Source organism: Penicillium chermesinum, assembly GCF_028974085.1.
Source record: "Penicillium chermesinum strain IBT 19713 chromosome Unknown utg000002l:1.0-5270490.0:1.0-5274688.0, whole genome shotgun sequence".
NCBI classification, from domain to species: domain Eukaryota; kingdom Fungi; phylum Ascomycota; class Eurotiomycetes; order Eurotiales; family Aspergillaceae; genus Penicillium; species Penicillium chermesinum.
The window spans coordinates 59,018-81,997 of record NW_026695312.1 but is presented as its reverse complement, the minus strand read 5'-3'; the positions used below and the strand labels follow the sequence as shown (position 1 = coordinate 81,997).

The 22,980-nt window shown below is 53.8% G+C and overlaps 11 protein-coding genes across 11 annotated transcripts; 5 read left to right on the top strand and 6 right to left on the bottom strand.

The window, feature by feature from the left end:
- Positions 1 to 140: 140 nt before the first annotated feature.
- N7468_000807 (putative 1-aminocyclopropane-1-carboxylate deaminase) lies at positions 141 to 1,220 on the top strand (the record flags this gene model as incomplete). Its single annotated transcript, XM_058470104.1, has 1 exon — positions 141 to 1,220. The coding sequence occupies one exon, from the start codon at positions 141 to 143 to the stop codon at positions 1,218 to 1,220; it is 1,080 nt and encodes a 359-aa protein (XP_058333245.1).
- Positions 1,221 to 1,429: 209 nt separating this feature from the next.
- Positions 1,430 to 3,162, bottom strand: N7468_000806 (inositol-3-phosphate synthase INO1; the record flags this gene model as incomplete). The annotated part of the gene is made up of 3 exons (XM_058470103.1): positions 1,430 to 1,564; positions 1,628 to 2,393; positions 2,462 to 3,162. 3 exons carry the CDS (start codon positions 3,160 to 3,162, stop codon positions 1,430 to 1,432), a joined length of 1,602 nt encoding a protein of 533 aa, XP_058333244.1.
- A 773-nt stretch (positions 3,163 to 3,935) lies between these two features.
- N7468_000805 (uncharacterized protein) lies at positions 3,936 to 4,157 on the bottom strand (the record flags this gene model as incomplete). Its single annotated transcript, XM_058470102.1, has 1 exon — positions 3,936 to 4,157. The coding sequence occupies one exon, from the start codon at positions 4,155 to 4,157 to the stop codon at positions 3,936 to 3,938; it is 222 nt and encodes a 73-aa protein (XP_058333243.1).
- A 1,950-nt stretch (positions 4,158 to 6,107) lies between these two features.
- On the top strand, positions 6,108 to 8,225 carry N7468_000804 (uncharacterized protein; the record flags this gene model as incomplete). Its single annotated transcript, XM_058470101.1, has 8 exons — positions 6,108 to 6,212; positions 6,259 to 6,436; positions 6,481 to 6,688; positions 6,787 to 7,121; positions 7,173 to 7,637; positions 7,712 to 7,818; positions 7,878 to 8,025; positions 8,095 to 8,225. 8 exons carry the CDS (start codon positions 6,108 to 6,110, stop codon positions 8,223 to 8,225), a joined length of 1,677 nt encoding a protein of 558 aa, XP_058333242.1.
- A 1,629-nt stretch (positions 8,226 to 9,854) lies between these two features.
- N7468_000803 (LIM domain-containing protein) lies at positions 9,855 to 11,931 on the top strand (the record flags this gene model as incomplete). The annotated part of the gene is given in 4 exon segments (XM_058470100.1): positions 9,855 to 9,912; positions 9,980 to 10,346; positions 10,363 to 11,185; positions 11,332 to 11,931. The coding sequence occupies 4 exon segments, from the start codon at positions 9,855 to 9,857 to the stop codon at positions 11,929 to 11,931; spliced, it is 1,848 nt and encodes a 615-aa protein (XP_058333241.1).
- Positions 11,932 to 12,460: 529 nt separating this feature from the next.
- N7468_000802 (uncharacterized protein) lies at positions 12,461 to 13,615 on the bottom strand (the record flags this gene model as incomplete). Its single annotated transcript, XM_058470099.1, has 4 exons — positions 12,461 to 13,045; positions 13,159 to 13,287; positions 13,338 to 13,531; positions 13,585 to 13,615. The coding sequence occupies 4 exons, from the start codon at positions 13,613 to 13,615 to the stop codon at positions 12,461 to 12,463; spliced, it is 939 nt and encodes a 312-aa protein (XP_058333240.1).
- A 512-nt stretch (positions 13,616 to 14,127) lies between these two features.
- N7468_000801 (zinc-dependent alcohol dehydrogenase family protein) lies at positions 14,128 to 15,204 on the top strand (the record flags this gene model as incomplete). The annotated part of the gene is made up of 3 exons (XM_058470098.1): positions 14,128 to 14,160; positions 14,212 to 14,659; positions 14,735 to 15,204. The coding sequence occupies 3 exons, from the start codon at positions 14,128 to 14,130 to the stop codon at positions 15,202 to 15,204; spliced, it is 951 nt and encodes a 316-aa protein (XP_058333239.1).
- Positions 15,205 to 15,310: 106 nt separating this feature from the next.
- On the bottom strand, positions 15,311 to 15,940 carry N7468_000800 (cupin domain-containing protein; the record flags this gene model as incomplete). Its single annotated transcript, XM_058470097.1, has 1 exon — positions 15,311 to 15,940. One exon carries the CDS (start codon positions 15,938 to 15,940, stop codon positions 15,311 to 15,313), a length of 630 nt encoding a protein of 209 aa, XP_058333238.1.
- A 1,045-nt stretch (positions 15,941 to 16,985) lies between these two features.
- On the bottom strand, positions 16,986 to 17,970 carry N7468_000799 (SDR family NAD(P)-dependent oxidoreductase; the record flags this gene model as incomplete). Its single annotated transcript, XM_058470096.1, has 3 exons — positions 16,986 to 17,240; positions 17,287 to 17,544; positions 17,611 to 17,970. 3 exons carry the CDS (start codon positions 17,968 to 17,970, stop codon positions 16,986 to 16,988), a joined length of 873 nt encoding a protein of 290 aa, XP_058333237.1.
- A 460-nt stretch (positions 17,971 to 18,430) lies between these two features.
- Positions 18,431 to 19,945, top strand: N7468_000798 (SGNH/GDSL hydrolase family protein; the record flags this gene model as incomplete). The annotated part of the gene is made up of 4 exons (XM_058470095.1): positions 18,431 to 18,631; positions 18,686 to 19,122; positions 19,185 to 19,295; positions 19,342 to 19,945. 4 exons carry the CDS (start codon positions 18,431 to 18,433, stop codon positions 19,943 to 19,945), a joined length of 1,353 nt encoding a protein of 450 aa, XP_058333236.1.
- Positions 19,946 to 20,127: 182 nt separating this feature from the next.
- Positions 20,128 to 21,374, bottom strand: N7468_000797 (purine-nucleoside phosphorylase; the record flags this gene model as incomplete). The annotated part of the gene is made up of 2 exons (XM_058470094.1): positions 20,128 to 21,201; positions 21,255 to 21,374. 2 exons carry the CDS (start codon positions 21,372 to 21,374, stop codon positions 20,128 to 20,130), a joined length of 1,194 nt encoding a protein of 397 aa, XP_058333235.1.
- Between the last annotated feature and the right edge of the window lie 1,606 nt (positions 21,375 to 22,980).

The window sequence follows — 22,980 nt, the reverse complement described above, 5'->3', positions numbered from 1 at the left end:
CGCGGCCGTTTTACAACCACCTGGTATAAAGTCAAGCATGCGAGCTCGATAGCCACCTTGTGCAGAGCATCCCAAGGTTCGGGGCTATTTGTACCCTTTGTCTAGTCTCTATTCCACTACAATCCAATCACCCTCCAATTATGGCCAAAGACTCGCTTCCCCTCCCCGAGCCTTTTGCCTCGATTCCTCGAACTCCGCTTCTTCTCGGCCCCTCACCGATCCATGCGCTCCCCCGCATCAGCTCCGATCTTGCCCGCACGAGCACTCACCCGCCAGTCACTATTTACGCCAAGCGCGATGACTTGAACTCCGCGTATGCCTATGGCGGCAACAAGACGCGTAAATTGGAGTATCTCCTGGCCGACGCCCAGGCGCAAGGCTGCGATACGTTGGTCTCGATTGGCGGCGTGCAAAGCAACCACACGCGCCAGGTCGCAGCGGTCGCGGCGCGGACGGGCCTCAAAGCCCGCCTTGTGCAAGAGCATTGGGTGGACTGGACCGACCAAGGGTATGAATCCGTCGGAAACATTCAATTGTCCCGCCTGATGGGCGCCGACGTGAGGCTGGATCCCTCCACCTTCGGCATCGAGCATAAGACCACTGCGCAGGCCGTCGTAGAGGAGTGCAAGGCGAAGGGCGAGAAGCCTTACTATATCCCTGCAGGAGCTTCCGACCATCCGCTGGGGGGGCTGGGCTTCGCCCGCTGGGCCTTTGAAGTGCGGCAGCAAGAGCAGGAGCAGGGCTTGTTCTTTGATACGGTGATTGTCTGTGCTGTCACCGGATCTACATTCGCGGGGATGATCGCCGGCTTCAAGCTGCTCGAGCGCTTGCACCCCAATGATCCCAAACGCAAGATTATTGGCATCGACGCCTCGGCCACTTTGGATGCTACCCGCGCCCAGGTCCTGCGCATCGCTCGCAACACCGCGGAAAAGATCGGCCTCACGGCGGACGATATCACAGATGCCGATGTGGTTCTCGATGACCGCTACCACGCCGGGATCTATGGTGTTCCCGATCGCCAGACATGGGACGCCATTGAATATGCGGCACGCATGGAGGCCTTTATTACGGACCCTGTGTATGAGGGGAAGAGCTTTGCAGGGATGGTGGACATGATCCGCCGAGGAGAGATCCAAGGAGGAAATGTCCTTTATGCGCACCTAGGGGGGCAACTGGCCCTGAATGCGTATTCGGAGATTGGCAAGACCGCCCAATAGATATAATGAATCATGAAGTACTATATACAGAGCGTGGGGATGTTAGTACCCATTGATGTCCAGCGTGGAGGAAGTGGCGAAGCCTAGGCTACAAATTTATCAACGTAATGCAATGAAGACTATCAATTCATATTTGGATTTGGAAAGAGCGACTAAAAGTTGGATAGAGCTAGGTAGAGCCGAGGGCTCCAAGAGAGGTTGAGAGGTATTTAGAACAGCTTGTGTTCAAGAGTCATCTCGGACTCGGGCTGGAGGCCAACACACGCTCGGAAGATATTGATCAAAGCCGAACGTTGTTTGCCCAACGCGTTGACCACCGGGGTGCCGGGAGGAGTCAGCGGAGCCTGTGCTTTGTTAGCGGATATAGAACACAAAGGATGTGAAGATTGATAAAAAAAGGGACATACCTTGAGCATGTAGCTGAGGACACTGAGGACACTGTGGAAGCCCTTGTACTCGGCACCCTCGTCACTGGTCTTCCAGCTGACACGGGTCATCATCTCGGCCAGCACAACCAGGTCGATAATCAAAGGGGACGCAAGCAGCGAGTCTTCACAGATGTTGAACAAGCTGATGGTCTGGTGGCCACCCATGAAAATCTCGGCATAGTATTCGTCCAATGCACGCTTGTTGTCGCCGACAGCAGGCATGTACTTGATTACGACCGTGTGGTCGGGGTGCTCGTCCTTTGCATAGAGGATGTGGTTCGCGGCAACCATGTCATCCACCACATTCGACTTGGAAATCTCCTTGGAGCGGAACTGCTTCTGGGAGCTCAGGTTCTTTCCATCGTTGTTGCCCAGGTGGTTGTAGCTGGCAATGGAGGTGAGCTTGATACCGGCGTTGATCAGGAAATCCACCAAAGCCGACTTCATTTTGGTCTGGCCGGACTTGAAGTCATCGCCACCGATGAAAGCGCGATGCTGCTCTGCGAGCTGGAGGGCACCAGGGACGAACGTGTTCTGGGGGGAGCCGTTGATGAACGGAGTGTTGTCCAAGATACAGGCCACGGCAAACACGGTGGAGGGCGAAACCTCCGCATGGCCAGTCTTGATGGCGTTGATCAAGTTATCGGCAGTGTCGTTGACACCTGGGACAATATCGGCGTAGCGCTCAGTGTTGGCGGTCCACATGACAATGACTTTGTCAAGGCCATTCTGTGCCTTGAAGTCGCTATTGGATCGTTAAGTATGCAAAGCAAATGGTATGTGATTTTGGATCGTGGAGTCTTGGGCGCTTACCGAATGTCCTGCTGGATCTTTTCCACGTGGGCCCAAGAAGCCTTGGTACCCTCGAGAACATTGTCCGCACGGTCCTCCTGGTTGGCGGCAATGAAATCCGGGTAGTAGATACTGGGCAGAGGCTTCATCTCAGCCATCTCCTTTCGGACCAGGGCCTTGAGGCTGGGCTCGAGGACCTGGGCGCGGTCCATGGACGCGGCGAGGTCCAAGCTGCTGATATCCCAGCCACCAATGGTCAGGTCATTGGGGTGCACCATGGGCAACAGGTCGTGGAAGGGGATGTTGATCTCCTCGCCGGTCTTGGCGTCGGAACCCAACTTGACGGTGGAGCTCATCACGATCGAACCATAGTAGTTGGCGGACTGCTTGCCCTCGCGCGTCTCCCAGGAGAGCTTGCGGCGATTTGCCAGGATACCGGCAGTGACGGTGGAGCCGTTGTTACCACCCCAGCCGACCAGCATCATACCAACCTTGCCGACCTTGCGGTCGACCTTGAAGTGGTATTCCGTGGACTTGGGGGTGGCCAGCAGCTTATTGTCGGCAGTGCGGGTGACCTCGGTAGTCTGGTAGGCGTATCGAGACTTGATCTCGTTGGGCGTGTACTCAACATGGGGCGACTGGACGGTAAACAGCGAAGACTCGAGGCGAGCCGACCCGTTCGCAGAGCCATTGGCAACATCGGAGCTAGCGTGGGGAGCCATTGCGTTCACAGATTGAAAAGCGGGGGTGAACGGGGAGCGTATTTTCTGGGAATTTGGATACGTTTACTGGAAGTATAACGTATGGTCCGGCGCTCCTCCACGGTTAGAAGTGCGTCGGCCGTTGAACGGGTGGTGCCGCCTGGAGAGGCATGTTAGCGGCTGACGATATTGAAAGCAATTCCCTTCTCCCATTGCCAGAACGACTTACGAGTTGAGATGTGTGGAGAAAATTGTGACGGTTGTATGTGATCACTGTCTCGGGGAGAAGTGATCGAACCTACTGACAAGGCTTATACGAACCGTAAGGTCGAAATTTGGGAAGTGCAGGGAAGTAGTAATGGTGAAAGAGAAGGAGGGGGAAAAGCAGGAAATTAAATAGTCTAGGGTTTCCGGCTTCCAGCTTCTACACACCCGTCGGGCTCCGAGATTGTCGTTTGTGTGTGCTATCGGCAGTTCTTTGCAGCTTCTTGGATCCCAGAGTGTGTCATTGGGCCCTTCACCGTGTTCCAGCAAATGGTATAGCAGGGGCAGCCCCATCAGCCCCGCGTTTGTAGGTCTACACCTTGGTTTACTCGACCGCTCTTTCCCTATTGCGCTGTTGGGTGCTTTCCGTAGACGGCCGAATCACCCGCAAAATGCCCCTCCCCCTTTTTTTTTCCACCTTTCGTTTCCCCGCCAAAAGTGGATCATGCGCAATCGGAGGCCTGGGGAGGTCGCGAGGCCCACGTTATGAAACTTGAGGATTGGCCATGCCTCATTCTGTACCCCGGCTGCTACCCCGTTCTATAAAATATGTACGAGCGGAACGAGTACTGCGCGATCATCTGGAGATCAACTGCGCGGGCCAAGAAAGGGACCGTGCGGATCCACAGGAGAAGACGCAACCGGACCGGCGCGGAGAAAAGATACCGCCGGACTTCTCTTTGGCACACCGCACTTTCTTGGTAAGAAGTCCGCTGACCTAAATTGCTCAAGAGATCCCCACGTTGCAACATCGTGACGATCAGTTACTTGGGGATAGTCTGTGGACGACGGTTTGCTTCTGAGAAGTAGATAAAAGTACACCAGTGCTTTTTCCTAAGCTACCCGGAGATAGATATGAATAGAAGAGAACTCAACTTCCTAGCAAGCTTTCCAAATACCCAGACCGGGGTATTCATATTCCGATCCCGTCGGCCGAATCGAGGGCCTGTGTCCTAGAAATTATCAGATTCATTGAGGGCTGTGTTAAAAAAAAAAAGGACTTTGCGAGCGCTTGTACCATTCCCCCGAAGACTGGCCTAGCTACTGATCAAGGTATTATGGGAGACTCTACATAATTCTAACGAGTAGCGCTCGACGAACTTTGTACTTATTTCGAGACGTCGACATGAAAGATGAATAAACGAAGTTTCGAATGTAGAGGACACTGATGAGGAATCACGGCGAACATCGAAAGATACAACTATGGCGAGAATTGTAACAGAGAATTTCCCCAAGACTGTGAGATATATAAAAGGTTCTCAAAGTATTCCCAGACATCGATGGGATTGATTCGTATGATGCTTTCCCTGGATGGATGAATTGATCTATGCATTATGCACTCGCCGGGGAATTATGCAGGAGGACGACTATACGAAGATGCAATATAGATCCACCTGGGCATTGAGGACAGGCCTTAGCCAGATACTCCTATTGGGTAAATTGATCATTAATGCTCGAAATAAGGACAATGAAGACAATCAATCACAGGAGCCATCTGAGGTTTGAGGACATGTAAAGATCGACATCATATGCATGCTGGTCCGGGTCCGCAAATCTGCAACCTTCCTCCTTACCGGTACACTGGGTTCGGGAACGGATCCTTGGGAAGGGCATGATGTCGACTCAAACATTATCTCGACAGCATTTCCGATTTCAAGCGGCGGCTGCTCGCTACATCATGTATATCGAAACCCCTCATTCCATGACAAGGACGTTGAACAGGAATTTAACCCCGAGGTTGGCACTTTCCCACGGTCATGATGCTTCCTGCGCATTCATCATGATCATTTCAATCCCACTTTCCATGGCTGTTCTATGAGATTACTGCTTTTAATAGCCCTGCAGATTCGAACCGGCGATCAACAGGCGGGAGGCTATCACGAAAGGCTCGCGATCCTGGTTGAACTACGGAAATTAGTCCGCGTAGCTTCCAATGTAGTTTCATCCTCCTCCCACGGCTGAATTGGAAAGCTTCCATACGGGCAGTCACATGTCAAAAATCGAGTCTTCAATAATTACACCAGTCATGATGCACTGCTGCCAGTGATCTCTAGTACTTCCGGATAAGGTACCGTGGTCCCGAGGTGCTGGTATATATTTCAGCCCAAGTTGATGATATTTTGAGGATTTTGAAAGAGCGCAAACCACTGCGGGCGATAGTCGCGACTACCAGGTCCAGGACTCAACGATCGAAGTTCCTTTTGCCTCAATTTTCCCTTAATTTTCAATGCTGGGATATAGGGAAGGCATAGAGGCAAGTAGAAAGCAGCGACTACAGGCTACTGGTATGACCAGCAGGCAGGCTCAGGCTAGTAGTGCCCGAGAGCAATGAGTCTGACCGAAGGGCTGTGCTAGAAATCGCGAGACGATCATGGAAGAGGCGACTTCTGTGTCCCGAAGCGAACCGATCATATGGGCACAAAATAAGTAGAACAGACGACCTTGGCTACAGACTGTTGCATCGCTCCAGTGGAATTTGGATGAAGTTTAGGATGAAGGACTAAAGGCTTCTTCATACGCGTCAGAGAATTATTTCGAGCATCCGTAATGAGATCTGGAAACCCGCCGAATCTCAATTTCTTGTTATATAACCATTTCTGTATCCATTCCATACATGTTTTCATAGAGCCAAGCGGAGTTGTGGCTGGAACCCGCTTTTTCCCCGCCCAACGTGAAATCCCGGCCTTCAGTCAACTCGAGAAATGAGCCATGGCGGTAAGAAAGGGTCATTGCTGGTGAGTCTTCGCCAGAAGATGGTCGATTCTTCTAACAGTTTAGTGATCCATGCCGATTACTGCACCACAAATGTGAGCCAACTCTCGCACAAGCTCGACTCTCTTCTGACCCAGACAGGCGATGGAAACCTGCCACAATGCGGGCGATGCACGCGGACCGGCCGCGATTGCGCAAGAGGCCAGACGAGACCGACTCAGTTTCGTGCAGCTAGCGGACGGAATCGTCGCACGCGATTCCCTCGCAACCAAGTGTGGCTTCAACCGCCATCGAGAGGTGGGGAGCGAGATTCAGCGTCGTAAATTTGAAGTTCCCCGTTAACTGACCCTTCCGTGACGGTAGTCGATTTTGTTCTCGAATCAGGCAATGGAGATACAGGCAACATCACAAATCTCTCCATGGAAGACCCCTCTGAGAACAACAATTACGACTCGGCTGTGGATGGCCCCGACACGTCCCCTTTCGCCGGAGTCGAACATATGGTTGTCCAGCGAACAGCCGACGGGCTCGTTCATGGCTTATCACATGGGAGCACAAGCCAGCAGTTGACGTTTTCGCCCTCAGACACCGCGAGGGAACGATGCTCATCAGAGCGTTCATGGCCCTTGAGAGATCCGAAAGAGGCTAAGCTACTGAGACACTTTGTAGATCGGATCTCAATATTCGTGAGCTACACAGTTCTAATCAGGAATCAGACGGGTTCTTTACTGACAAGTCCAAGTTCGACTGCACAGATCGGCAGCAGCACTTTGCCGTGCATATCCCCCATCGTGCGCGATATTGTGATACTTTGTTCAATGCAATAATGGCCTTATCTGCGCGGCATTTGAGCTCGACTGCGGACCTTGCCCCGCTTGTGTCGGACCAGTACTATCAAAAGTGTCTCGAAACGCTTATCCCGGCGCTCAATGACCATCGCGTCACCATGGACGACGATCTTTTGGCGGCCACAGTGATTCTCCGGCTTCATGAGGAATTCTCTGGTGAGTAATTGGCCCTGAATCGTGCAAGTCAAACCATAAGAGAACGCCTAGTTCACGAGAAACTTCATGCAGTCCCCTTAGCCGGATCAGATCTCCGTGGCCATTCGTTTGGGACCAAGGCTTTCATCCAAGGTCCTCCTCCTTCGGCGACATCCACTCCAAGTCTCCGGCAGGCCGTCTATTGGAGCGGGCTACGTCAGGAGATCTACAATGCCCTGAGCCTTCAGCAAGCTCCAGATGTCGACCTCAGTTCACTACATTCACTATTCACAGCATTAGGACCGGACGCGGGAGATTGTGCATGGGCCAACAGAGCCATTGCACACTGCGCGGATGTGCTTTTATTTTCCTTCGGCACGCACCCGCGCTCTGTGGCGGTCCATGCGGGCCTTTGCGAGGAAAACGGGCAGTGGAGAGAAGCTCGACCTGCGTCATTTGACCCCTATTATTCAGACAGCGACGTAGTTGAGGTGGGAGCAACCTTCCCAGATATTCGATTTAGTTCGCCTTGGCACGGTAAGGACCCCATTGGAAATGCCCTTTCAGCTGCGGAACTGACCTACTGTCTTTTTACCTTGCTCCTGGAATAGCCATTGGTAACCAGTATATTGAACTTGCAAGAATACTTCTCTTAGTTTACGACCCTGGACTCCCCACAGTGGGCCCCCTGCGACGGCGATTTGAAAAGGACGTTAAGGTAAGTGGACCGCCAAAACGCTACTAAGGCCTCCCAGCCCAATCCGCTACTCCCGCAAGAGCTATGGCCCCGTTGAAAGGCCTCTTCGAGTTGACAAAAAAACCCAGTACCAGATTCGTAAGGGAGTATGGACCGTTTGCGGAGTTGCTCTAGCTAATACCTCTGTGCCCCCATCAATGGTTGTTGGTTGCATGGCCATCCATATCTGTAAGTATAGACAAGCTAGGGGATATGCAGAAAAATGAGGCCACCGTCTGACATCTCAAAAACTACCAGGTGGTGATCGATTCACAGACAGACAGGAACAAGAGAAGTTGATTCAAGTTCTTGCGAGGACAGACACCCTGCACGGTTGGCCGACCCACGCCCTTCGAGGACAGCTCTGCGAGAGCTGGGCGGTGCAATGATCAACAACAATAAAGAAAACTACACAGGGATGGCTCTTCACGCCACAAGTGAAGTCAGTGCTACATGCCACCGATGTATACAAATCCACTTGGGGCATGTCGGGAAAGAGTGAGAGCATTGGGGGCGGCACCTCTATGCAAGCTGCGTCATGCGCTACAAATCAGGAACCTGCAGAGCCCGAATAAGGATTGTCGGTTTAATTGTGGAAGTGTGGAACGTCCTTGAACCCCGAGAAATTGAAGGGACGGCAGGATTGCAGAACGTACAGTAGCGTGTACCGATTAAGATTTGGGGGGCGCGCAGAGGGCATTGCTGGCATCGCTGTTGTTGCATTCACCGATCTAAATCGGAGCATTCTCTGCTTTGCGAGTTCCAGCTGGAGTTAATCTCCTCTTCTGGGGATCGATGATTGGTGGTGTAGAGATGATCAACAGAGACGGGCGCAATGCGGCAAGGCGCAAGTGGGGAAAAGGGGGCGATTCCTACTTTGGAGCATGAATTACGGAGACAAAAGTCCTCTTCTGGACGCTGGGACCCTGGAGCTGGCCGACTCCTTGTCTTTTGTAGCTTGGGTGTTTTGAGCGAAGCCCTGGAGTGCAGTCTTTGGATGTCCGCATGCTCGAGACATTCCCCCATGCATATCAGGGTATCCCGCCCTGACTCCTGAACACGGCAGTGCCATACAGGATTGCATCACAAGAAGTGGAACTCCATTGTGAGTGCTTCCGTGAATAATATTAGAGTTAGCATCTACACCACGGTGGAGTAGCAGAGTGTCACAGATGCAATAGACCGGGAGTATGTGTCGCTTTCGTGCCACGCTGAGAAAGAAGATACGTTTAACCCCTCCCATTCAACAGGAGTCGCATACTATGCACTGTGTTTGATTCTTTATTCCATTGCATATTATCCCGTAGAGCAAGGCCCTATTTCCCTCGACTGGGCGCAATTACCCCTGAGCAAGTGGAGCCTACGACTTACGAATCTCCATCCGCACCGGAGACGCTACGGCTGTTTAGCGCAGCGCACGGGGCACGTTTGGGTCACGCCACTGACGATTTGGGGCCTTCTTACTGGTGTCTTGCTGGGGCGGACTGACTCGCCTGTTGGTTCCTGGCGTTCAATCGCTCCTCATTGCGCCTGATTCGCTGTTTTCGTGGGTTAATCACCGTGATCGACTGCCTTGTGTTGCTTGCTCCACTGCCCTGTTCCCTAGGCCTTCCTCCCATTCCAGAACCTCCAGAACCTCCAGAAATCTCCAGGTTCCCCAACTTCCTCCTCCCTGTATATTTTTCCGAATTCCCCACCTTCGAGCGACAAGAGGGAAGCCCCGGGGAGGGAAGTGATGAAGTTTGAATTCTACGCTCAATAACCCTTTCCTCGACCCGCTGTGGTCCTAACGATATGGCGACGACTCCGGGCTTCTTGCCCACGATCAAATGCTCCAACTGCAATCATGATGTCGAGATCTCAACCATGGGGGATCATGTGTGCCCTCCAACTACTCATAGTAGGTATCCATGCTGAGCCGCCCCTGAGAAAGCGAGCTAATCCGTTTAGCCTCCTTTGCGCCACCATCACCACCTCCATCCGCGGGGTATGACTCTCCTGACCGACTCACAACAGCCATGGCTGCCAAATCAGGTCGATCAGGGGCTCTTCCTCGCATAGACCCAACGATCGCAAGTAGGTCATGGACTCATGCTCTCCCTCCTCCCTCACTACTGCAGGACTGGCACACTGATAGCCATAGATAACGCCTACCTACAACCGAATGTTCCGACCCCCGCGAGCAGCATTGGCTCACATTTGCCTTCACCCATCAACTCTGCCCCTCGGTCACCAATTCAATTATCCCCCCATGAACTCCCAGGCAGTGAAACATTGGCGTCGCCAGATGGATCCGTGATCGACCTGGACTCTGTTTTTAACTTCCCCATGCCGGGCAACCGGGAATCCACCCGGGTCTCCGTGTCGGGGTTGAATGCTCCCCCCAGATCAGCGAGGACACCTTCTCCAGGATTGGGCCTGAACTTGGCCCCAAAGAATGTGCCTCTCCCACCAAGCCCACTGCCCCCCCACGCCGAACGACGTGGGTTATCAACGGGACTCGTACGCAAGTCATAGCAGCTATAGAACATCTCTCGCCAGTACTCGCAACGGAAGTTCCACTGCCAGATCATCGACATATAGTTTCTCACGTGGCTTCCGGACCTTGATAGACGAGAAACCTCCAATGCCCCCAGCGCCGCTGCGAACACCCAACAAAGCATCATTCTCACGAGATTCGGATGTGTCCGCAGGCTCCACCTATCCTAGCGACCAAGAAGATGCCTACAGCGGATTTGACTTTGGTCTCTCGGCTGAACCCGCGTCCACCCCCCTACATGATCTCCCAGAGGAACCAACGCCGATAGAAGAGCCGAACGCAGACCAGCAAGAAACTTTCCCATTTCCTCCACAGAACCACTTGCACCCCACCGATGCGGAATTGGGCGCTGATGCACCCAGGAAACCCTCCGATGCGACAAGCGAGGGTGCATTTTCCATCACAAGCTTCGCACGGGCGCTGGGACTCGAAGATTACGCGGCGGAGGAAGGCAACTCACTTTCGTCAGAAGCCTCCCATCCGGCGTCGGAGCATGGCAGTGGGAGCTCGATGTCCAGCCTTTCATCTAACGCGAGTATGAACCGACGGAAGATGGAGGATCCTTTGAATCTGGGACCTCTGGTTCAACAATTACCTGCGAGAACGCGTCAGACTATCGTGGAGCTGCCCGGTCGAGTGAGATCCACCATGGAGGAGGTGCCCCCCATCCCCGCCGCATTCTTCAGCCCGGATTCGCCGACGGATCCTGCCATCGGCCAGGGCAGCTTATCCTTGATTCGCGAAAAGACGGATCAAAAATCGTTAGTTTCTCCAGTGCAGGAACAGCCGGAGCCACCATCAATCCCTGATGTCAAAGAACCCGACCATTCTGAGCCCAAGGAGCCGTCGACGTCCCAGAAGAACGAGGGAACAGCCGCTGTTCCGGACTGGAAGATTCGACGTGCAGAGACCTCCCTGTTCCCCGACCTCATACTCGTTCTGCCACCCGGTCCAAGGGTAACTGCAAGGGTTGTGGAGAGGCCATCACTGGAAAATCCATCTCCTCATCTGATGGACGCCTCACCGGGCGATACCACCGCGGCTGCTTTGTTTGCTACGAGTGCAATTCACCATTCCAGTCGACTGATTTTTATGTCTTGAACAACCTCCCTTACTGTGCCCAGCACTATCATGAACGCAACGGATCTCTTTGCTCGACTTGCCATTTAGGTATCGAAGGACATTATTTGGAGACGGTGGAGCAAAATTACAATCGGCCCGAACGTCGCCGATTCCACCCCGAATGCTTACAATGCCGCACATGCCATGTTCTTCTGAAAGACGACTACTTTGAATGGAACGGAGGGATCTTTTGTGAGCGGGATGCCCGTCGTGCTGCGGCTTCCTATTATCCACCCCCGCCTGGTCGACGGCGACCAACCATCGGGTCATCGCCATTGGCACCGCCTCGCGGGTATCCCCCGGGCCCTGGATACGGTCCTCCGCCACCTCATGGGCCAGGCCCAGGCTCACGCCTTGGTCCTCGTTATCCCCCCGGGCCGCCGGGAGCCATGCGGATCCCAGAGCGCCGCACAACCAAGCTCATGATGGCTTAAGATATGCATGGCCTTTTTCCTTTGTATATATTTTCTTCGACGCTTCAGCAAACGTCCTCCAAGCGATGATCTTTGTGAACCTCTTGACAAGATCATTCTGGTCGAATTCTCTATTCCCCTTTATCTGTGTTTTACCATTGCGCTATACCCTCGCGTCCGAATTCTATTCCACTTTCTCTGGCAGTTGTTTTACAGAGCTCTTGCACATTCGACATCCATTTCTTTTCCCCCTTGTATTAATATATCTATGTACCTCTACATTGCGCTCGCTCTGCTCTATTTTTTATCTCTTTCGGTGGTGTTGCGTCTTCGGTTTCGTCTGGATGGTCCACTGGCACCGTCATTTACGCCGGTGTTGGTATTTGGGTTGGGTCATGGGTACGCTGGCATGCAGCCGTCGGACATGGTGAACGTTTTGGCGGGCTGCTCGGTCTTGCAAATAGAGCTGAATGAACCTAATGTTCTACTTGTTGGAAGGTTTAAATCGCGCCGACTTGCCCATTGTCTCCCTCTAGTAGACTCTCTATCCTCAGTCCGTCTTGCCTAGCTCGATGTGCTCTCGATCTAAGGGCGGCAGGTGCTTTCGTCTCAGCATCCAGCCAAATGTCAGAGCAAAGAACATGATCAGGACCGTGTAGGCTCTCTGGCCCAGCGTCAGACGTTCCAACTGTGGATCGGGCGAGCCTTCCTTCTGCTCTTTCTCCCATTCCTCGCGAACCTGCTTGTACAATGCCGGGTAATCAGTAATAATGCCAGCGGCCCCGTGGCGGATGCCCCATCGCATGAGGTTGACCTCATTCACGGTCCACAGATACACTTTGCGTCGAGCCGCAAGGGCCTCCTCCATAAAGCCCCGTCCCAGCGGACCCAGGAGAATGTACTGATTGGCGTTGAAGGAGACGTTCGGAATCTGTAGAAACTGGCGTGCATAATCCATGTGCACACAAATCAAGGTCAATTCATACTCGGGGAGATATTGTGCTCTGGGCGCCACGTAACGAGCCGACCAGCAGCCGAGTACAATTCGCTGAGGCCAGCCTGGTCCACTGAGGACGGGGACCGATTCTAGCGCCTCTGCGATGCGGCGCATGATGGTCGTCGGGTCATTCGCGAGCTGCTCGCATCCTCTGCGTCAATGATGTCGCTCGGGTCGCCGCTCCGCTTTGGCACATTACCTTGATGTCTAGGAGGACCCACAAATGTTCGCGATCCGGCTGCCTCACATACTCTCAGGACGTCCAACAGGCGGGGCATCGGTTCATGAGGGGCATTTATGGTGCGAAGGGTTTTGAGATAGTCCCAGTCGCACTCCGCCACCTTTTTATCGATCCCATAGCAACGTTTGAGAGTGGGGTCCTGCCGTGGATTAGTGGTGTCGACTGGATATCGACGATTCCGCGGCTCACGTGTGACAGGACAATGACCCCGTCCTTGCTGAGATGCAGATCAAGCTCTAGAGCATTCGTGCCTGCCTGAACCGCTTTGTCGATTGCACATAATGTATTCTCTGGGTACTTCGCCTTATAGCCTCGATGAGAGATAACATCCGGTAGTCGGGGTGAGCTTTTCGACGTGGCCGGGTGCGAATAAGAGGTATCTACTGCGTCCGTACGTCAGCATTCCGCAGGAACCATATTGAGGTGTTGGACTGACCAGCACGAGCTGCCGAGCGACTTTCCGCCATGGTGAAATGCTAGGTAGGAAGAGAAAAAAATGGAGAACCTGGATGGGTAACCATGAGCTGATAAGTTTAACCTCTCGGACTTTTCGGGGATAAATCCTCCCTGGGGGGCCTGGATTTCCCAACGGGTAAGAGGCTAGGCGGCCGTTACGGGACTTTAGGCCTCACTCCACCACACAGTGGATCTTGACGAAGCCACTTTAGGAACTGGGGGTGGAGAGAGGAGAGACTACAGGCCGCGCACGATCGCCAGTATCAGCAAGGTCGTGGACTCACTGTATCTAATCGATGCTAGGATAACATCCGAGTCGATCCCGAGGCCCATCCACTGTGGATGACTCAGCGGTTGAGTCCAGGTCCCCACTGTGGCTCGCTCGTTTCGAAGGTCTCACCTTTTTTTTCTGCGAACATGTCGATTCAGCAATGGACTACATCTTTACAGGGGCTGGACAGCCTTCAGAGAGCGGAGGCCCCGATGCCTTCCCCGGGGCCGGGGGAGGTGCTGGTGGAAATCCATGCCGTTTCTCTCAACTACCGTGACGTGGAGGGTAAGAAAAGGTGGATTCAGGGTCAGATAAGCCTGAAATTAACATGACTAGTCACCAAAGGGGAGGTACACCCATCACCGATCGGTCGGGCAGGACGCCACCATTGTGCCGTGCTCCGACATGAGCGGGACCATCTTGACGGTTGGCCCGGGGGTGACGCAATGGGCTGCAGGCGACCGAGTACTTTCGACTTTCCTGCCCGAACATCAGACCGGCCAAGTGTCCGAGAAGCACCTGGCTTTGGGTCTGGGGCTGCCTCTGGATGGGGTCCTCGCCACCCATCGGGTGTTTCCCGCCTACAGTCTTGTCCGGACCCCCGACTATCTGACCGACGAGGAGGCATGCACTCTGCCAATCGCAGCCGTGACAGCGTGGATGTCCATCAATGGTATGCGGCCTTTGGGGCAAAGCGGTGGGAAAGATGAGTACATCCTGCTGCAGGGAACGGGGGGCGTAGCTATTGCAGGCCTGCAGATTGCGAAGGCTGCTGGTGCGAAAGGTGAGTAATCTCACCATACCACCGACCACGGGCCCTGGGACAAAAGTATATATATATATGCTCACACCCATCCAGTGATAATCACATCCTCTTCCGATGCCAAACTAGACCGAGCCAAGCAGCTCGGCGCTGATGCCACCATCAACTACCGGACCAATCCAGACTGGGAGCTGGCGGTCACACAAGTCACCGATGGCCATGGGGCGGATATCATCCTTGAAACCGGAGGCGCGCAGACTTTGCGCAAGAGTTTCGATTGCATTGCGTTCGGCGGATTGATCGATTGTATTGGGTATGTATCCGGTAAAGTGGACGCGACGGACGATCGACTCAACGTGAATCTTCTCGCCTTGCGGCGCAATGTGACTCTGAAAGGCATCCTCAACGGCCCCAAAGATCGATTCGAAGAAATGCTCCAATTCTACCAGACGCATCAGATCCACCCCGTGGTGCATCGATCTTTCCCGTTCAGCGAAGCACCAGAGGCATTCCGATTCTTAGAGAGTGGCAGTCACTTTGGCAAAGTCGTGATCCGAGTGCAATGATCTAAGGGCGGTGTCTAAGGGACCCGTGGACACCTGAAAAAGGAGCAATGATAAATCCAGTATGTACCTGTACTCCGAACGGTACTGCATTCGATGCGGAACTAGCCTACTGAATCGGCTCACTCGGTTTGATATGTGGCTCCAGATGTCCCAGGTCTTCCTCCAACCGTATCCCATTCACCGTCACTGGCTGGCAGGCTTGTAGAACAAAGATGACCCGAGCCCACTCGGTAGCACTAGGGTTGCGCCAACCATGGATGGTGGCTCGCTGAATCGCAATATCCCCAGGGCGCAGGCGTACGGGCTCTCCCTCTTCCATGACCATCTCCACCTCCCCATGCAGCACAATTCCGTAATCCAGACTCTGGGTCCGATGAAGAGCAGCCGGGGCCCCCGGCGGGAAGTCCATGGCCCGAAGAACAACTCCATTGGGGTTGGTTAGACCGAGTAGGCCGGACTGGGTGATCCGTTCATGAGCCGCAATATCCGCATCATCGTTCAAGTTGGGCGGAAACTGGGATGTCGCGTACACGACGTTGAATCCCATGTCATTTTTTACGCCAGGCCGGAAGTGGTCCCCCAGATTAGTAGAGATTTGGGACGAGGATTGTACAATCGCCTTCCCGGCCGCGTTATGGCCAGTGATGTAACGAGTCACCGGCGGCATCCTCGATGCTTCGCTGGGGTTGGTGTAAGGGTCCCCAATGGTCGGAGAGGTCTCTTCTGCGCTGGACATGGTGTATACCACTGGCGTTGACAATGATGGCAGATGGCAATTGGCAAGTGGTCGGTCTTCACTGTGAAATTGGCTTGCACAAGGGAACCCCTCATCTTTGTCTCACCTCGACTAATCCACCTTACTGAATGCGGGGAGGCAAACGGGGGGGGGGGGGCCAAATCTTAATGTAGATCTGCCGTCCTCAAAATTTACAGCGCCCTACTTGCACCGCGAGAATTTGTTGCTACCTTAGAATATTATATTAGTGATCATACCGCCGCTCTTCTATGTCATTCCCCGGATCTATGAACTATGACTAGACGTTTGGGCCCCGGCCCAATCCCTCCAGCTGTTGCGTGACCATACGAGGCAGGTCAATGACTTGGAGTATCCTGCATTCTAGATCAGCTTTTCATCAGAAAACGGGGTTGCAGCTATATCGCAATAGGTCAAAGAGAAATGTGGCCTCTCAGAACAACCTTGAATCAGTGGCCCATCGCCTTAAGCAATGCAATGGGATCATATCGGCGAGTGAAGGTTTCATCATGGAGAAGTCGGGAACACTCCGATTTAAAGGACCTCCAGGGTGGCAGACTTACTACATGAAGCAGATTATGACGACGCTGACAAATTGCGGGCGACAAATTCTAGGCTTGCTGCCGTCGTGGAAGCACCGAGCGGGTTACAGAAAGGGTGCAGACGGGCGCCAGCAGCTCTTATACTGCTAATCATATGTCTCTACTGTTCCTATCAGCAGTGTCCATTTGTAAATGGACCTTCCATTTCTCCAAACTACGATCCATAGTGGCTGTAAGCTCCACCTTCTAAGAAACCACTGATTGGCTGATGTTCCGTGACTCAGGGTGAGTCATGTTGTATGCGCACGGTATACAACACTACCTCAAGCCCTCGACAATCTGAGATCGAAGAATGATGATATGAACAGATATTCTAGGAAAGATGGTGCTGCAATCCAAAGAAGAACAGTTGAACCCAGCAACGCGTTCCAATACGCCGGGGAGGTGATCAGTCCAGACTCGCCCACATGGCATGTTTACACCAATCAGCCCCGTCCGCGCTTTGCGTCGGCTTGAATGGCCTCCTCTGCGCGCGCTTTCCAGCTCTCCTCCCAGCGAGAAAGAGCCGGTCGTCCCTCCACGACATCCTCACTTCCCCATTTCATTCGTGCCTGGTCCAGAGCCCGGTCGGTCTCCCCGTCTGGGCAAACAATATAGAACTCTCCTTTCTCCATGCCCTTCAGCAGCTCTTCCGCTACTTGACTGGGGTACGACGCGCCGGCGGGTTTCGTGATTTCGTCCTCGTTGGTCGGGCCCACATTACCCATGAGACCGGTCCACGTCCACCCAGGGATCAAGAGGTGGACGGAGATATGGGGCAGTCGTCGGGTCGCTACGCAGATCAAAGGCAAGATGCTCGGTCAAGCTCTTGATCGCCGCTTTGCTGGCATTGTATGCCGGATTACCCGCGCCGGGAGGATTGGTGATTCCTTGTTTCGACCCCGTCACAACGATGGACTTGGGGGTCTGCGACTTGGATGCGAGAAGAAGAGGGAGTAGTGATTGTAGCCCATTCAATGGTCCGTAGACATTTGTTTCCAGTGTCTGGATTTGCGATTAGTGCTCTGAAGTCGTTTAGGGCAAGGTGTTGGACGCCCGCTGAATACCCACCTTGCGCCAATAAGAACCGTCTAGCCAGGGACTGAGCCGTCCGGCCGTCTGATCCTGCCGTCTGAAGGCCTTGCCCGCATTGAGGACCACAAGGTCAATGTCAGGGAGGGTCCTCGAGATGCTCTCGGCAGTGTGTTTCCATCCAGGGACATCGCTGACGTCGAGGGTATAGGATTCCGTCTTCAGAGAAGGGTCGAGCTGGGTAAGCATGCTCTTTGCCTTGGACAGGTTTTCTGCATCGATATCCACTAGCGCGAGGTGCATGCCCTTCGTCCGGCAGAGCTTCGCAATGGCAAAACCGACCCCCGAAGCGGCGCCCGTGATGAGTGCAGTTTTCTGCGCTTGGAATACACCCGCCATGATCTCTTACTGTTTATGAAAATTACTGGAGGGGAAAATGGTGGAAAGAAGTATGGAGAGGGGGCCCCCAAGGTGGACCAGGCGGTCGCGATCACATCGGCCGATGTCATCACGGACTTAAAGCGCGGTGATATGCAATGAACGACGAGATCCTCCATATTCTGCAGCCCCCGGATTGACACAACCGTTACTAGTCCCTACTGGATCTGGAAGGCCAGGCCTGCTGCTAATTAGCCGGAAATAGCCTCTTTAACCCTCAGCTCGGAGTTCCCTCGTGTATATCAATGTGGGGCTGGAGATGTGAGGGGCATTCGGACTCGGCAGAATTGGAGATGATACTCTATTTAGCCGATTTGGCAGCGTTTTTATAAAGCTCTGCTCCAGTTGCAGGCTCGATAGGGCGATCTACGCGTATCTGACTTGATTGCTGATATCCTTTTCTACATTGTCTCTCAGCACCATGGAGTTGCTTTCGTATAGTACATCCGCTCCACCCTGGAAGTGGAGCTTGATGACGATCGCCATGGTGATACAGAGTATAATTGCAATGCCTCTACGAGAGGTCGAGGCGTCAATTGATAAATCTCCATCCCACTGGGTGGACATTTGGACCACAATGCCCCAGCTGGTGGAGTCCTATAATCTCCCACCAGCTCCGTTTGTATGCCCCGACCAACTTCGCCGTCGCCAAGCGATCACCCTAATGTTTGCATAGAATGGGTCAACGGGCGTATTTCTCAATTCCACCCTTCGACAGACGGTCCAAGTGGGGTTAGACGCTACTGAAATCCGCATTCGCCTGTCTAATGCATTCGGGCCAAACGATCTGAAGGTAGACAAGGTGGTCATCAGTCTCCCGCAGGGCCAGAAAGCAGGCACCAATACCAGCGATCTGAATTCTACTGCGAGGGTAGAATTTGGCACGAGCCCAACCATCACCATTCCAAGCGGGGCCTTGGCTGTATCAGACCCCATTGCATTTCCCCTCGCAGCGCAGTCGATCTTGATGATCGATATCTATCTTGCAGCAGGACAGGAGGGGTTTTCCATAACCGGACACCCAGGGAGTAGAACCACATCCTACCTTGCAGCGGGAGACCAAACCGGCGTGCATTATTTGAGTGGAGATGGCGTCCAGGAGACGGAACATTGGTGAGACATCAGGACATCGGCACGTAGGGGAATTAGACAACTGATATCAGACCTGGAATCAGGTATTTCATCAGCGGCATCGAAGCGCACTTATCGCATGAGGCTGGGGCGTTCGTCATTCTCGGCGACAGCATCACAGACGGAAAGGCAAGCATTACGAACGCGAATGACCGGTATGAACAATCATCCTATCCCAGAGACGCCGGACTAATCAAGCAGATGGCCCGATTTACTTCTCGACCGAATGCGTCACCACGCGGCGACGAAAAAGCTGGCCGTGGCTAATCAGGCGGCCGGTGGGAACCGTGTTTTGCACGATGGCCTGGGGCCCAGCCTTGTGAGTCGGATTGACCGGGACGTGCTCGCCCAGTCTGGCGTGACCCATGTGATGCTTTTCGAAGGAGTGAATGATATCGGCGTCGCGGCCCCCGATCGAGAGTCCCAGCTCTACGTGGGAGATCAACTCATGGTCGCATACCAGCAGATCGCAACCCGAGTGCATGCCGCGGGCCTGCCTCTCTACGGAGCTACAATTACTCCATTTGGAACCCCATCGAGCTCTAATTATACGCAGCCATATTCGAGCCTCGAGAGGGAAAAGACGCGCCAACGAGTGAACACCTTCATCCGTACAAGCGGCGTCTTCGATGCGGTGATCGATTTCGATCAAGCCGTGAGGGACCCGGCAGAGCCTTCTCACCTCCTCGCAATCTATGATTCCGGAGATCATCTCCATCCCAATGAGGCTGGCTACCATGCTCTGGCGGACTATTTCCCTCTTGATGTGTTCAATCGAGTAGGCCCGGTATGGGGCTCAGACTAACTAGTCCGTGGCATAAAAGACAGGAGAGATTAGGATCTAGTAGTGACACGAGTTTGATTTTGATGTGCAGAGTCGGATTACTTAGTAAGACAAGGGGCTTGTCCACGAGCTGTGTCGAGCGGCATCTGACAAAAGACCCGGACAAACCATGACTACTCAATTGCTATATAGTGCAGAGTGGCTTAGCTGCGTCGACGCAGCCGGGGGCTGAGACTGCGTTTTTTGAACGCGCCACTATCCGCCAAGGCGGCGGTGCGTCCTGGCCCGAAGTCAGGCTGGCCACCCAGCGTGCCGAAGATGTCGCCAACATAGTTGCGGGCCTCCACGCCCTCGGCAAAAGTTGTCTTCCATCCCTTAATGATACCTTGGACGACATGGATGCCGGCATTATAAATGTTAGCTAGCGCCGGCTCAAAGCCGCCAGCATCCGCATAGAGGAGGTTGTAGGTGGTGCTGGACCCAGGGTAAGGGCGATCAAAATCAGAAGCCGTGCGCATGACGATGATCCGGGAGAAATCAGTAAGGTTGCGAGTCGAGGAGCGAAGCAAGGCCTCTAGGGTAGCGTTATCTTCCTGGGCACTGGCGCAGTACTCGCCGGTCCCGTTAGTCAACAACTTGGTCGTGTTGTCAAAGGTGTTACCCAGGATGTCGCCGCTATAGTAGACATCGGACGTGGCAACGTCGCACTCCACGATGGAGGGCCCCAACGTGGCGGCCTTGTACCTCCCACTGGGGGTGGCATAATGGGCACGGTATGCCTTGGCAGCGGCCGAGTCAGAGAGATTGCCGTGGCGCGCCAGTCCCACGGCAATCCGACGAAGCTCGGCATTGACCTCGAAAACCTCGGTGCCGTAGATGTTGGTGGGGTATTGATTGGGGTAGTCCGCTCCAAGCGGGATGTAGCCCGTCGAATAGGAGCTTGGAAGCTCCCGAATGTCAATTTCGTATTGCAAGGCGACCTGGACGGCGTATCGTGCGAAGGTGGCGGAGCCGAGGGTCGCGCGCTCCGGATTGACACCAGCGATTCCGGCAATGAAGAAGTAGGTCTGCGTGAGGTTGAAGAGCGGCGAGAAAGCAACAGAGGTCACCGTGGTGGCGGCATTGATCTCCGACTCGCCCGTGATCAACTGGCAGATCTCGTAGTCTTCGGTGCAGTGCACGTCGGGATACAGAGGCGACAGGCCCGGGACGGTGATATTATGGGCGAGCAGATCGAACTCCCGGATATGCCACCAGGCTTGCGCTTCCGGCTCAAACTGCGGCACGTTAGCACCAAGCTTCCCTGATTTCCAGCCCTCCTTGTACGTACCATCGAGACAATGAAGACCTTCGGGGTGATTTTGTCCGTGTGAGAGCCCGTGGTCGCGACCGAGGCCGTCGCCAAGGTGCTTCCTAGCAGGAGCCAGGAGGCAATCTTTCGGAAGGACATGGTGAAACTCGTGCGATGGCTCCGACTCAGTCGCCGCGAGGCCCTCTGCGCCCTTTTAACCGCAGAAATTGGTTATCGCATCCTGTGGGCACGCCCTTCTCTGCGAGGGTAATCGCGGCCCCCAAGTGGATTCATTACGCGATGCAAATGCAGTAAGGATCGGCATTCAACCTTCGAGAAGACTCGGGTTCCCCTGACGATGAAGGCTTTTCGGTGGGTCTTGTGCTTATCGAACGAAGCCTTTATCGCCCGACGCCGGAGGGCGGCGGAGCTGGTCGAGGTCGACCGTCCGGGGTTGATTATCGTCCATGCGATCCATTGAGCTTGCGTGCAGGGAGATGGTGGCTGATACGGGAGCCCTGTGCATCTGGAGCACTACCCCGTACTGGGTAAAAGGTCGTGGACGACCCGCAGGGCTCAATAAAATACTCGCGAAGGCGACCGTGGAACTTCCCGGTGGATTTTTTTTTCCCACCGGGCATACGGAGTATCGTGGCCGGATAAGCGGTGGGTACTCCGTCCAGAATAGGATCTGACCCAAACCAGTGCTTTTCCACAGACAGAAATCCACGATCACCGGTATGACCTAATTGCTTGTTAGGGGCTCTCTACGGAGTACTGCGTACGATACGAGCAGCATTAGTACTGTTGATGAACCACACTCCCAAGACACCAACAAGTGGGTCTCGAGGATAATACAAGCCTAGCCTAGAAAGGACAGGGAAAGGGTCACAATCTTGTATTGAAAAGGTGGTTGTTAGAACTCAGGTAAAGAGAAGCGGAAGCCTCCCGCAGTGGGTAGGCAATCCGGAATGACTAATCGTGGGCACATGATCCCGAAGGGGGTCCGTAACCCAATACCACACTAATCCCAAATGGGCTAAAAATCAAGAAAACTGAACTTGGTCACAACACTGTCTCTTGTCCTGCACGAGTCACATGAGTGCGGGGAAACATTCCGTTTCAGGTTCTGAAGAAAGATCCTGCAACCAACGCCGATAAGGCCAGACGAGATCATGCGCCATGCTATGCCCAAGACCGTACAGCGCCTGGGTTCTGTTAGGTTCTGTTATAAGATCGTTCTCGTGAGACTGTGAGACTTGGACTCGGAAGCGAGAAAAACCGACCTTCGCGACACCCGCGGGAACCGGATCCACCACGGTAGGCGACGGAAACTATCCGTAGATCGCCCGGGTATCTCAAGCGGCACTACTCCGTACAGGTTGACAGGCTTGACAGGCCTGACAGGCCTGACAGCCCTTGATCCTTTAAGTTTGTTTCCATGATCTGAATCTGCCCAGTGGCGTGGAACGATCGGGTGTCTCTCCCCGAACAAGGAAATAGAAAGCGATCGCCTAGGCCGAGAATCCCCACGTGGCGAAAAACAGGTCTGACTGGTGCGAAAATAAGATCGCGTAAGGCCTTTACATGTGACCTCCGCTTGTCAAAGAATAAAGAGAACATTTGGGAAACAGGACTTTCTGGGAGAAGACCGAGCGAACTCCTCCCGGCCGAGCCCCTCAACCGTTCCAGCTTCTACCGTGGATCCGACAGTTTCTGCTTTTATATATGATCCCAAGCCTTGCAGGGTCCAAACCAGCCTTCT